Source organism: Lynx rufus, unplaced genomic scaffold, assembly GCF_022079265.1.
Source record: "Lynx rufus isolate CCGP_SWC_20201006 ecotype Redwood Valley unplaced genomic scaffold, mLynRuf1.p SCAF_27, whole genome shotgun sequence".
Classification (NCBI taxonomy): Eukaryota; Metazoa; Chordata; class Mammalia; order Carnivora; family Felidae; genus Lynx; species Lynx rufus.
The window spans coordinates 4,448,334-4,462,554 of NW_025814842.1; the positions used below are offsets into that span (position 1 = coordinate 4,448,334).

The 14,221-nt window shown below is 47.8% G+C and overlaps 1 protein-coding gene and 1 long non-coding RNA gene across 3 annotated transcripts; one reads left to right on the forward strand and one right to left on the reverse strand.

Moving 5' to 3' along the window:
* Positions 1-3,876: 3,876 nt before the first annotated feature.
* On the reverse strand, positions 3,877-12,408 carry LOC124519114 (uncharacterized). 2 transcript variants are annotated; one of them, XR_006964031.1, is made up of 4 exons: positions 12,283-12,408; positions 9,554-9,651; positions 7,018-7,491; positions 3,877-4,642 (listed from the first exon to the last, which is right to left on the reverse strand). It is a non-coding gene; the product is annotated as an uncharacterized LOC124519114 (long non-coding RNA). The 2 variants fall into 2 exon arrangements; XR_006964030.1 differs by lacking the exon at positions 3,877-4,642 and having other exon boundaries at positions 6,367-7,491.
* Positions 7,523-12,380, forward strand: LOC124519113 (speedy protein E4-like). The gene is made up of 6 exons (XM_047089098.1): positions 7,523-7,631; positions 8,119-8,316; positions 8,965-9,023; positions 9,527-9,612; positions 11,992-12,160; positions 12,321-12,380. The coding sequence occupies exons 1-6, from the start codon at positions 7,523-7,525 to the stop codon at positions 12,378-12,380; spliced, it is 681 nt and encodes a 226-aa protein (XP_046945054.1).
* Positions 12,409-14,221: the final 1,813 nt, after the last annotated feature.

Consider the following 14,221-nt stretch of genomic DNA (forward strand, 5'->3'; position numbering starts at 1 on the left):
CCATTCCTGATTTCTCTAGCTGAGCTGTTGCATCAAACTAATCCCGCACAAAATGCGTGCTTCTCCCAAAGCTTCTCTTGGCAGTGACTACTTAACCAGGGACAGTCTTTCCCAGCTCTTGTTGCTATTAAATGTGGCCTGTGCCTGAATTCTCACGAACTGAATGCTGGAATTTGAGTGAGGTGACCACACCTCACCTGGGCCTGAGCCAGGAGAACCTCCAGGCACATTTCTTCCATGTTCTTTTCCACTTTCACCAGGTAAAGGATGGAAGCTTCGCTGAGCTTCTTGGAGAAGACAGGCAGAGTGCCCATCCACCTGGCCCAGCCTCCAGCTCTTGCCTCCCCTACACGTACTGACTGGCTCAGTCTTCAGCCGAAGACTGGGATGCCCTCCTGCCTCTCCCCACTCTGGTTCTCTGCCTGTGAACCCTGGCTGCCATGGGCGCCCCAACACGCAACTCTGTCCCTGCAACTCAGAGACCCACTGGGCTCCCCCACTCCCCCTCCCCTGTACCTTGGCCTGGACACTCTCTGGGTGGCAAACTGGACACTCTCAAGGCTCACCCCTCTCTCCAAATGGCTAAAACCTGTCATTTCATATATCATATATTTCCGCCTTCTAAAAACGTATTTAAGCTGGGAGGGCAAATCTGGACCCTATGTTTCCACCTGGGCCAGAAGCAGCAGAGGCCTGCCTTTCAATGTGGCTTCACTTATTAGTGTTGACAATATAAAGCTTTCTATTTTGGGGTGGAGACACCTGGGTGGCTCAGTTGGTTAAGTGTCCGACTCTTGATTTCGGCTCAGGTCATGATCTCACAGTTCATGGGATCAAGCCCCACGTGGGGCTCTGTGCTGACAGTGCGCAGCCTGCTTCGGATTCGCTCTCTCTCCCTCTCTCTCTGCCCTTCACACATTCTCTCTCTCAAAATAAATAAACATCAAAAAAAATAAAGACTTCTCTTTCTGTATTTGTATAAAATACAAATATTTTCCCAATTCATCATCAATCTTCCTAACTTAATCTTTTACTTTCATTTTCTATCACACGGACATTATTTTTTGTGTTCAAATCATTCAGGCTCTCCTCACATTTCTCATGTGTTGACATTGTACTTGAAGAAGCCTTTCCCACCCTTAATTTTCTAAGTTGTGGCCTGTGTTTGCTCCTGTTTGTTTTCTTTTCTCTGTAATGTGTCAATTTTATTAAGATACCAGCACCCATCTTCAAGATCTGCAAACCATTCTTGAAGTCTTTCACCCATTTTTCCCCGAAACTAACATATTCACGGTGACCAGGCGATGTGAGAGGCTAAGAAAAAAGTTCAAGTTTCTCATTTGTTTGAAAGAACTGGTTCTTCTCTGGAGCCTCGGGACATGCCTTGCTTTAATGGAATGGTCGCCAGAAGTGTCAGGACAGTAACTGTCAAATCTGAATTCCCTCTTATTCAAAATACTGGTTGGATCAGTTTACAGGGAAGCTGTAATGAAGTAAGACCAACCAGGTGGCTTTAACCACAGAAGTGCATTGTCTCCGGTTCTGGAGGCTGGGAGTCTGAGATCCAGGCGTGGACAGGGCTGGTTCCCTCTGAGGGCGGTGGGGGCGGGTGTGCTCCATCTTCTTTCCTTGGCTTGTAGGTGACCATCTTCTCTCCATGTGTCATCACATTGTCTTCCCTCTACTTCAGTGTCTCTGCGTCCAAATTTCCCCTTTTTATAAGGACGCCACCCATACTGAATTAGTGCCCATCTTAATGGCCTCATTTTTTTTAGACTTGATTTCCTCCGTAAAGACCTAACCACCAAATAAGATCACATTCTGAGGTACTAGGGGGTTAGGACTTCAACACATGAACAGGGTGATGGGGATAGGGGCACACAATTCACCCACAGCATTCGTGTACCCGGTCACATCAAATTCACTACAAGTGCTTTCTCACTGCTTTGCTTATGCTGTGGGAAAGGCCCTTAAAGATCATCTTATCTACACCTTTTATTTTATAGATGAAGAAATGGGGGCTTGGAAGGAGGAAGGATTTGCCCAAGGGCATATACTAGTTTATAATAGAACCACTACTTTCCCATTCCCCACCCCCACCTCCATCTTTTGATAGGCACATCATACTAACTAGCTTATGTCTTCCAGATTGTCTGGGCAGATGGAGAAGAGAATGGGATGAATGGGATATAGGACTTGAATCAGAGCAGTCGAGGTGAAACCTGGGATCCTGCTTCAGTCTTTTGAGTTTCACATCCTTTGTTTCTCAAAGACAAAACTCAGGGGCGCCTGGGTGGCTCAGCTGGTTAAGCATCCGACTCTTGATTTCAGCTCAGGTCATGATCTCATGGTTTGTGAGTTCGAGCCCTGTGTTGGGCTCTGTGCTGACAGCATGAAGCCTGCTGAGTATTCTCTTTCTCCTCTCTCTCTGCCCCTCCCCCAATGTCTGTCTGTCTCTTTCTCTCTCAAATAAATTAGTTTTTAAAAAAGGACAAATCCCAGCACCCTGTTTTCTCAACTCAACAAAGAAAATGAGACAATCCTCCTGAAAATGCCTTATAAAGGATAACTATCTCAAAACAAGATTTGAAACCATAAATGGGCACATTGGTGTGGAGATAACATTTTATAGCACTTAAGAGAGGCAATAATATCAGACTACAACTAACATGATTTTAGGACCCACTGAGAGTGTGTCAGACATGGTGGAGGGGAGCATAAAAGTTAAAGACCAAGGGGCGCCTGGGTGGCTCAGTCAGTTGAGTGTCTGACTTTGGCTCAGGTTATGATCTCCCGGTTCATGGGTTCGAGCCCTGCATCAGGCTCTGTGCTGACAGTTCAGCTTCAGATCTGTGTCTCCCTCTCTCTCTCTGACCCTCTCCCACTTGCACTCTGTCTCTCTCTCTCAAAAATACATAAACATTAAAAATCTGTAAAGAAATTTAACACAGTGTTTAAAACTTGACATGTAATTGTTAAAAAAAAAAAAGTTAAAGACTTTAATGATTAGCTTCTGACACCAGATCTTAGAGGTCAGTATCAAGAACCTCATCCCATCTCCCCATCCCAGACACTCTGTGTCGTCTTCCTAGGGGTTTCCCTAGGTCTTACAGGTCACAGGAGGGAAGTACAGAGACCATCACTCACTAGAGAATGACAGGCCAGGGTGAGCAGCCCCTGGCGAGACAGGACTTCCTAGTGGAGAGAGCAGTTTTTCACCAGTACATGCACAGTCGCTCAGGATAAACTCTGCTCATGGGTCTGTGTATCCAAATCGGCACCCAGGCTGCTGGACAGGTTGTCACCAATAAACTGGCCAGAGGATTGCAGGCTGGTTCCAAAGGACCCCTCAGCCTTGGACTCAAGGCCTGGCCATGGTCTTGGCATGTCAGGTATAGATCATGGCTTATTTCATGCAAGTGTGGCTTTGCTTTCTTTAGGACCCCCATTGCCCTGGGCGCCTGGGTGGCTCAGTCGGTTAAACATCTGACTCTGGATATTGCGATCTCACTGTCACGGGATCAAGCCCCATGTTGGGCTCTGTGCTGAGCGTGGAGTCTGCTTGAGATTCTCTCTTTGTCTGCCCCTCCCCCACTCACTCTCACTCTCAAAATAAACAAACTTAAAAAAAAAAAAAGGATCCCTATTACCCTGACCTGGGTGGCATGTCCCACAGAGAGATTTCCAAATCTGAATGTGCATCAGTAAATAAGTTAGGGGCACCTGGATGGCTGAGTCAGTTAAGTGACTGACTCTTGATTTCAGCTCAGGTCATGATCTCAAGGTTCGTGAGTTTGAGCCCTGTACTGGGGCTCTGTACTGATGGTGTGGAGCCTGCTTGGGATCCTGTTTCTTCCTCCCTCTCTGCCCCTCCCCAGCTTGCTCCTTCTCTCTCAAAATAAATAAATAAACTTTAAAAAGTAAAATAAAAAAAAATAAGTTAAAGTGGGCCCTACCCCAGTTCTGTTGAACTAGAACCAATGAGGCTGGATCCGGTATCTGTATCTCAGTTACTTTCCCCACGTGGTCCTCACGCCAGAAGGACTGCATTTGCAAAGCACTTCTGTTTCATCCTGCCAATATTTCTGCAGTAGCTACAGCCACTGTTATATTAAACTGCCTCCACGGGGGGAAGAGACAGAGAAGAAGTAACAGTTTGCTCTTCCCCGTCTGAGCTGTTTAGCCCATTTTTGGGCAATGTACCAACAGTGTATCTTAGGATGGGCCCTGCCTAACTGTGGAACATCCAGACAAGGTGGTGGGGGAGAAAGGACTACGCAAACTGTCTTGAAGAAGCCCCTTCTTCAAAGTAATCCAGGCTTTCATGGCACAGAAGAGAAACTTGAATAGGGACAGAGTATCTGCCTCCTAGTATTGGGAAGCTAGCTTCATCAGGAGGAAGAGTGGCCTTCCATTTTGTTATGGAAGGACCCAACCAGCTATGATGGCTGAAAGCATCATGAGTGAAATTTAAGTGCAAACTGGCTTCCTAGGAGTTGAACTTCTCCAGGGATGAGTCATGTGTCCTTCACACAGCAGCGCCTCTTCCACCAGTGGGGACCTGTGGGAGGGCCCCGGGCCCAAGGATACTGTGCAGGAACCCCAAGGCTGTCTTGCATGCTCTCTGAGACCTCGTCCGAGTCTGAAAGTTGACGACTGCAAACAAAGGAGACGCTCAGTCCCTGTGCCTTGGATCAACTACTTTCTAACGATCTCGGCTTTATTCAGGTAAAACCGACAAAAAATGGAAAGATATTTAAAGCGTGCATCCAGGTGATTTGATATATGTATCCACCATGAAAGGATTCTTCCCATCCAGTTAATTAACATATCGATCACCTCACATGCTCACCTTTTTTGGGGTTAGAACACTTAAGTTCTTAGCAAATTTCACTTATACAACACAGTGTTATCAACTGTGGTTCCCAGGTTTTATTTGCGATCCTTAGACCTCATTCATGTTATCACTGAAAGTCTGCACCCTGGCAAACCTCTCTCTTACCTTCTGTTTCTATGAGTTTGACCTTTTTTTTTTTTTTTAAGGTTCCACACATAAAGGATACCACACAGTATTTCTCTTTCTCTGTCTAGCTTATTTCACTCAGCGCAATGCCCTCGAGGTCCATCCGTGTTATCACAAATGGCAGGATATCCCTCAGATCTCCAAGCGTGTACCTTACATCTTCTTTAGCCATCCATCCGTTGATGGACACAGGTTATCTTGGCTATTGTGAATAATGCCGCAGTGAACACAGGAGGGCAGACATCTCTTTAATATCCTGCTTTCATTTTCTCTCGGTATATACCCAGAAGTGGGGTTGTGGGATCATACGGTAGTTCTGTTTTGAGAACCCTCCACATTGTTTTCTGGGTGAACTGATTTGACTTCACTTATGCCTGGGTGGGGCTAATTAGAAATACGTAAGTGATGAAAATACAAAATAAAACTCTAGGCCCATCCTGAATAACAGATGTGCTTCTCACCAAAGTTCACACAGCGGATGGAAAGCAGGACTCAGAGCCAAAATGTGGAAACGACCCAGGTGTCCATCAACAGATGGATGAACTAAATGTGGTATGTAAATACATACGTGTATCATATTGTTATTATATTATTATGAAAGGAACATGCAAAAACATGTAGACACACGATGGCTATTACGCATCCTTAAAAGGAAAGGAACTGTGACATGCTATAACATGGATGAGGCTTGAGGACATTTTGCTGAATGAAGTCAGTCAGAAACGAATGGACAAACACTGCATGCTTCCATGATGGGGGGTACCTGGAAGTGGCCGTGTCCATAGAGACAGAAAGTAGGACGGTGGTTGCCAGGGGCTGGGGCGGGGTGGGGGAAGGTGGGGAGGTGGTCCTTACTGGGTGCAGAGTTGCAGCTTCAGGCAAGATAAAAAAAGTTCTGGAGATGGATGGTGCTGAGGGCCACGCAATAGCACAATAATGCATGTGTGCCTCATGCCACTGAATTATACCGTTAAAAATGGTTAAAATGATAAATTTTATGTTATGTTATTTTACCAAAGAAAGAAAGAAAGAAAGAAAGAAAGAAAGAAAGAAAAAGGAAGGAAGGAAGGAAGGGAGGGAGGGAGGGAAGGAAGAAAGAAAAGAAAGAAAGAAAGAAAGAAAGAAAGAAAGAAAGAAAGAAAGAAGAAAGAAAGAAAGAAAGAAAGAAAGAAAGAAAGAAAGAAAGAAAGAAAAGGAAGGAAGGAAGGAAGGAAGGAAGGAAGGAAGGAAGGAAGGAAAAGGAAGGAAAGGGAAGGGACAGGAGGGAAGGAGAGGGGAGAGAGGGTAAGTGAGAGAGGGGAGGGGAGGGGAGGGGAGGGGAGGGGAGGGGAGGGGAGGGGAGGGAAGGGAAGGGAAAGGAAAGGAAAGGAAAGGAAAGGAAAGGAAAGGAAAGGAAAGGAAAGGAAGAAAGGGCAAGTCTCAGATGCCCGGGTGAGAAGCAGAGGTAGGAGGTAGGTAGGAGGAAGGAGGTTCAGACGACGCTTCCTCTGATACCACAGGGACAACCAGTTGGTCATCCGCATTACTACATCCATACTTTCATGTGTCTCCCCACCTCAATAAAACAGATTCTGTCCTGGCGATTTTTCCATTTAGTCTCTTTGTGCATGTGCCATTTTCTTCTTAGGATACACAAATGGTAGTGAAATTTCTGGGTCAGGAGTGATACACAGGCTCACAAACTTTATCTGCAGACCGGAGCTGATTAATGGCAACTGACGGGCAGGTTTGGAGCGACCCATAGACTTCAGAAACTGTAGACACCATTTGAGGCGTGTGTGAGCACGCTTCAAACAGTCTCCCCAAAAAGTCTCTCGGGCTCAGTAGAGCATGAGTGTCCCTCCAGCCCAGAATCGCATCAGTAAACATAGTGTCAGTAAACATCGAGCACAGGAGCTCTGTCAAATTCAGCATTTTGAACTAGCTTTTAACCCAACAAATCAATGTCCCTGGGACCTTCTTTACACACTGATTTCACTCTCACAAGGTCTTACCTTCCTGCTAAATTTCCTTGTTGGCTTCCTCCCTCTCCCGCCAGACTGCGCCTTGAAATAGGAGTAGAGGGGTGGAGAGAGTCTGACATGGTTCAAGTTCAGCATGGAGGGAGCCTGGCATCTGCTGGAGAGTGGTCCAGACTCTGGAGGACAGTTCTGGAGGACGGTCCAAGGCTGGGTTGGCGGCAGGAGATATCCTTTACCCCGATCTCCACAGTGGACACCTGTCTGGCAGTTACGCGTGTTTTCCTTCAAACTGGTTGCCAGGCTGGAATGACCGATGACATCAGAGGCTTCTGACCTTCCTGATTGGAAGGATCAAACTCCATAGTGCTTAGCAGCGGAGGTGGACAACAGCATCTTCTCAGAGCTTTTCTTCACTTCCAGCTTGTCTCCAGCTTGGAGAAGTGATAACGGGCTTGTGTTCAGCCAGAATCCAGAAGAGGAGTTTGAGCAGAACACAATCTAAGTTTTCTGGAAGGGAAGAAAGAGTTTGGGAGAAATCATGGCCGGTTGTCAACCGTGTTCCCGGTCTGAGGACCAGAGCCCACAGCCCAGCTCCTCAGGGCACCCCCTCCAGGCAGTAATGGGTGAAGAAAGCCCAGGACCATCAGGTGAGGAAGCAGGAGGAAGAAGGGACTTGAGAGTGTTGACTAGGAAGGAGGAAGGGGTACAGAAGTCAGAAAGGAGCATGTGAGTTGGGTTTGTGTGACAGGAGAGATTCAGAGAGCCAGGACCTAAGGACAAGGATATCCCCATGGAAGGAAAACCTGGGGGGCAAGGAAGGAGGGTCAGGAGATGAGATCCTCAAATGAGATAAAGGAGGAGAGGAAATTATTCCACTATTCCATTATTCCAATGGGAGAGATTAACTATAATGAGGAAGAGTTTCGAGGACAGGGGGATGGAACAGTGGCAAAGATGAATGGGGGCAGGTGGATATCAACAAGGCAGAAAGATGGAAAGATGGTTTGGGAGAGGCCAATAGTCTCCGAGGTCAGAGAGAAAGAGGAGAGGTTTGGGTTGCGGAGGGGCTTGGGTGACCAATGGCTGAATCCCAAAGACAGAAGCTTTATATTGGAGCCTGGTTTGTTCACTCAGCCCCCCGGGTAGACCCCCATCCCCCGCCTCCCTCCTGTGGCTGGAAGAGGAGAAGGGAGGAGTCAGAGGAGGAGACAGCCCCAGGGGCCGAGGATGTCTGGGTCGTGGAGACGCTGTGTGGACTCAAGATGAAGTTGAAGAGACAGCGGTTGTCTTCAGTGCTGCCTGAGCACCATGAGGTTTTCAACAGGCTGCTGGGTAGGCAGAGCACCCTCCAATCCTATCCTTTCTTTTTTTTCCTTAAAAAACAAGAAACTTCCAACGCCTACACTTTTCCAATGGAAAAGAATTCTCTGCTAGCTGCTGAGCTCTCTCTCCATCCTTGGAGGACCCCATATTGATCCTCATCAGGGACACTTAAAAACGACAGAGGATTAGGTGACACTTGGAGAAAGGTCTGTCTTTGGGACAAGAAACCTTGGTTTTGGTCATGCCCCTGGGACATCTCAGCTCTTAGAGGCCTTTTGAAACTAAATGCCGTCATCTGTGTGAAGGGGGATGACAGGCCATCTTTGTACCCTGAGGTCACTGTCAAATGAGAAAATGATGGTGAATGACTCTATGGTCTCTGTGGCCCCTGCAGCAGTACGTGATAATGACAGAGCACCACTGTTTACTGAAGATCCGAATCCTAGCTCTCTCTTGGCCACCCCGCAAGGATACCACCATATTTTCTTGGCCAGGGAGTGGTCTCCTCTCACCTCTGCCCATCAGCCTCACCCTTGGCCACATCCTACAAGCTCTTTCTCCTCTTCAGGGGGAAGCATCATTCTCCTCTTCACTCTGGAATGTTCCCACACTAACCCAGTTCTGGTTCCCAACCTAACACATGCCTTCTTCTCACAGAAGATCCTGTCGTTAAAAGATTCCTGGCCTGGGACAAAAACCTGAGGGTATCTGACAAGGTATCATCTGTCACTCTCCACTAAGATGTACTCCCGCTCGCTCCAACGTCTGTCCCGGGGCAGGCGGATGCCTTCTGAACCCTCAGCTCTCCTTCTCTCTCCAACATGATGCTGCCTACACTTCCCTTCAGGCGCCTCATGGTTTCTTGCAGATCCTCTGGGATCTGAACCCTCGTTGTGGCTCTCTGGCTGTTGTCACCTTAAGTCCCCTCTCCTCTCAGCTCCTGGGGGCTCCCCTTTGCTCCAGCTTATCAAAGACCCTCCTGAAGCTGGCTATCCTAAAGACAAGCCCCCCAAACAGCAGAGCGAGCCACCCTGGGAGCACCAGAAACTCTCCCCTTGACTTCCTGGGTTTGCAGCCAACCTTCTGATACCAAATAAGCAGGTTCAGCCGACATGTGGGAGCATGAGCACCTGCTGAGGCCTCCCACGCCCTGCCCCCACTTTTCTCCTTCCCCTAGGGTGTGAACCCTGTCTTATGGCTTTTTTCCTCTCCCCATCAGTATCTCCTGTCTATGGTCATAGCTTACTTTAGCCGTGCTGGCCTCTTCTCCTGGCAGTTCCGACGAATCCACTTCTTCCTAGCACTGTGAGTATTTTGCCTCAGCCATCAGTGGTACTCAATACCCTGTGACAATGGAGGGGAGAAGTGGGACTCTGGCCTTCATCTGTTGTTTTCGAGCTTATTTATTTATTTTGAGGGGGGAGAGCCAGAGAGGGAGGGGGAGAGAGAGAACCCCAAGCAGGCTCCACGCTGTGGGCACAGAGCCCATCACGGGGCACAAACTCACAAACCACGAGATCACGACCTGAGCCAAAATCAAGAGTCAGATGCTTAACTGACTGAGCCACCCAGGCGCCCCTCGCCTATTTTTTTTAAACCTGTTTGTAACTGATTATTTTTTAACCTGTTTTTTTTAAACTGTTGAATCTGTGTATGAAAACGATAGGATTATAGCATAGCGTTTTTTATACTGTTCTTTCTAAACACAAATAACCCTGACATCAGTTAAGAGACTGAAGAATAGAAAACATAAAACCATCCGAAGAGGAGAGAAGGAAGGAAGTGTACTGCCCTGCCCCAAGCCAAGAGAGAAGCCCAAGTGACATCCATCATTGTCTTCCTCTCCGCATTCCCTGCACAAATGCTTCAGTTCAGGCCCTCGGCACTCAGCACAGACCTACTGTAAATACTCCTGCTGGTGTCTTACAAGGCTGTCCCCAAGCCAGCGGGTGTTATGTGCCTAAAGTCCTTCCAAAGCACCCTTCCCTTGCTTCATCTTCCAACTTCGCCGGCCAGTGGCGCTCTTGGGCAAGGCCAGAGCTCCCAGTTTGGATCCAACCCTCTCCACCCAACCTGCCAAGTACCTTTCCCTCTGTTTCTATATTGCGTTTTCTGTCTAGCTGATTTTACACATGCACCTGAAGAAAATGACCTGTCCTCAAGGTTGATTCCAACTCCCAAATCTTCAGATGCTCCCCTGACCTCTCTGACTTTTGTACCTGAGTAGCGCTTCTGTTAAAATCTTAGCCTCATAGGGCACTGAGGTGACTCAGTCAGTTGAGCATTTGGCTCAGGTCATGATCTCATGGTTCAGGAGTTTGAGCCCCACATCCGGCTCTGTGCTGTCCTCACAGAGCCTGCTTGGGATCCTCTGTACCCCCATCTCTCTGCCCTTGCCCCACTCACATTTTCTTTTTCTCTCTCTCTCAGAAATAAATGAACATTAAAAAAACATTTTCAGGGAGCTTGTGTGGCTCAGTTGGTTAAGCGTCCGACTTCAGCTCAGGTCATGATCTCGTAGTATGTGAGTTCAAGACCCATGTCATGCTCTGTGCTGACAGCTCAGAGCCTGGAGCCTGCAGCCTCCTTCGGATTCCATGTCTCCCTCTCCCTCTGCCCCTCCCCCACTCATTCTCTCTCTCTCTCCCCGCCCTCTGTCTGTCTCTCTCTCTCTCAAAAATACACATTAAAAAACACTTTCAAAAAATAATCCTAGTCTTATGGATATTTTGGACTATACTTATTTAAAAAATATATTTAATGTTTATTTTTGAGAGAGAGAGGGAGAGAGAGAGAGACAGAGCATGAGCAGGGGAGGGGCAGAGAGAGACAGAGGCAGAATCTGAAACAGGTTCCAGGCTCTGAGCTGTCAGCACAGAGCCTGACGCGGGGCTCTACCTCACAAGGTGAGCTGTGAGATCGTGACCTGAGCCAAAGTCTGACGCTTAACTGACTGAGCCACCCAGGTGCCCCTGGACTATAGTTATTTCTTATCCAGCCCCTACACCCCCTTCCCCAGTCCCATTAGACTAGACACCTGTTGAAGGCAGGTCTTGTCAAAATACCTCCACACTCTCCTCTCCAAACACTCAACACAATCCCTTCCATTCTGCAAATGTTTAAGTTATTTTGAACCTATGAGGTAATCAGTATTGCCCTTGACCATGAGAGAAAGCATTCATTCATTCACTCATTCATTCACTGAACAAAAACTCCCCAAGTATATCTTATATGCCAAGGACCATGAGGCGATGAGAAGAAGGATGGGGAGAATGCATGTTGAACTAATGCATCCACATGAACCAAGTCCTACATTAGTCATTTGGTAGGAAAGCCACTTTCTGCAGAAATAGAGTGGACTCAGCTCTTGGCCGCAGGAACTGTGTATGTCCCCAGTCCACACAGGGAGACAGGTGTGTGCACAGACACGGTGAAGGGCAAGGGGCGGGCATGGGGTTGGGAACACAGGGCAGGACATGCCCACCGGCTTCCCTGCTCAGTTCTGTCTTGTCATCACGGTGGGAGACGTCTCTGCCCGGCAGTGCCTTCTTGGTGACTGGGTGGCATCTGGAGACACTGGGTAGTGAGCAGCCTGTGTCCTTTCTGGGAAGCTGAGCTGGGGTGTGTGTGTGGGGGGGTCCTGCCTGTCCTGCTCCTGACCAGCAACCTAACATCTCTCTCCAGCTACCTGGCCAATGATATGGAAGAAGATAACCAGGCCCCCAAACAGGCCATCTTTTCATTCCTGTACGGGAAGAACCGCTCCCAGCGTCCCTTGTTTCACAAACTGCGGTTTCAATTCATCCGATCCATGGGCTGGAAGACCAGGGTGTCCCGGGAAGAGTGTGAGGAGGTGGGTGGGCTGTGGGGACTTGGGGGGGGTGCCCAGTGGGAGAGAGAGGGGAATATGGAGGGACACAGGATTCGGGATGAGAAAGAATGAAAGCCTGGACGGTGGCAGGGAGGGGGGCCTACCTGGAGGCTGTCTGCTCAGGGGGCCGTCTGTCTTCCAGATCCAGGCTTTTGATCCAGAGCTGTGGGTGTGGGGGCGAGATCGCACCCTCATGCCCTAGAGTTCCCGGGACCACGGAGGCCTGAGGTCATCGGCCTGAGAGAAGGTAGGTCTGTGTCATCAAGGGTACAGGCAGAATAATTTATTGTCCACTTAGGAACTCGGAGGAGTCTAATTGCTGGACGCATGCTCATTGCCCCCCATCCCACACATCAGCCTTCCACACACTGTGAAGTGGGGGCGGCACACAGCCAGACGCTGACTCATGTCCCAGCCACGAGCTGACAACCACACACCAGGCATGACCTCAGGGAAATCTGTGGGTGCCAGACCTCAGGAAAACCAGTTTGTCACAGAGGCACGGACTTGGCTGAAATAACTGCATCCAAAGCAATTGGGCCTGGATGAGAGTTTTGATGACATGTTGATTTTTTGTGTGAAATAGGAAAGTTTCTAATATTTCCGTATATTGTGTTTTGACTTTCTTGTTTTAACTCATTTTTGGCCTTTAATCCCTGAGAGACTATTAACTCTAGGGATTTACTTACAACAAAATAAATGTCTAACAATATGATATTTGATGGAAACAGCCTACCTGTCCAGTAATAAAAGATAAATTATGACTAGCTATGTCTTCATCCAAATTTGTTTTCGAGCAAGTTGCTTATGGCCAGACCACATATGCGTTCTTCACCTCACCTGGCCCACTTCCAGAACAGTCTCTTATCTTGTTCAATCACACGTTTCCCCTCAGGTTTATGGTCAAAGAAGTTTGTCAGAACGAGTAAAGGTTAAGGAATACCAGTTTCAGCATGGCTTATTGTGATCGACACATAGTGACAGATTCGGGCAGAGGATTAAGTAAAGATGTGGTCTGAATTGTGCGAACTGGCTCTCTTAGTCTGTTCAGGCTCCTATAACAAAGTGCCACAGACTTACGAACAGCAGACATTTCTTTCTCACAGTTGGGACACTGGGAGGCTGAGAGCAAGATGCCAGACTGTTTTCTGGGCTGCAGACTGCCACCTTCTCGCTGTGTCCTCACCACTTTCTCGCTGCGTCTTCACACAGCGGAAAGGGAGAGCTAGCTCACTGGGGTCTCTTTTATCAGGGCACTAATCTCATTTATGAGGCCTCCACTCATCACCTAATCATCTCCCAAAGGTGCCACGTTCTAACACCATCACCTTTTGGGTTAGGATCTCAACATGTTAATTTGGGGGGGGGGTGGACACAGGCACTCGGGCCATATAGCACTGACCAAATTTAGGACTAACTGCTTTGGTTAAACATTAGGATTCAGGGTTCAAATGGGAGGTTAGGCATCTGGTCTCATGGTTCATGATGTTGTTGTGTTGGTGATGTTTGTAGTATGGTTATTAATTCAGACCGTAAGAAGCACAAAAGGACCAAGGTGAGCATTGAGTCTAAAGCAATATTCTCTCCTGTTTGTATTACTCCCTGAGAAGAATCACCTAGAGTCCTGGCTACAGCGCATGTAGATAACTGGGCCTGACCTTCACCATAGTAAGACATTTTTGGAGGCAGGGTCCCCAAAGACCAAGGATCAAAATTGAAAATGAACTGAGGTTTAGAATGAAGGATTAAAGATAAAAATGGATTTATAAATCAGCCTAAACTCTGATTACAATTGACTGGGAATGTGAATAATCTTTTCTAACTGGAGACTTGCCTCCTTGCAATCAATCGGACATCCTCGCTTTCTCTCAATTTCAGAGCCCAGGGGAGATGCAGGTTTTCAGCAGGAAGTCCATCCGGATGCTAATGACAGGGCTGAGGAAGGAAGAGAGGAGTCTCTTGTACAGATAATCTGGAAGAACCTAGAACCTTCTAGAATGAGCTGAATAGAGTTATCACACTGTACTCCTAGGAGTTGGGGGC

Excerpts from the sequence above, each read along its gene's own strand:
- LOC124519113 (XM_047089098.1), top strand. The coding sequence starts at position 7,523 with ATGGCCGGTTGTCAACCGTGTTCCCGGTCTGAGGACCAGAGCCCACAG. Across the intron at positions 7,632-8,118 it reads AGAAAGCCCAGGACCATCAG|CCCCCCGGGTAGACCCCCAT; the intron begins GTGAGGAAGCAG and ends TTGTTCACTCAG. Across the intron at positions 8,317-8,964 it reads GGTTTTCAACAGGCTGCTGG|AAGATCCTGTCGTTAAAAGA; the intron begins GTAGGCAGAGCA and ends TTCTTCTCACAG.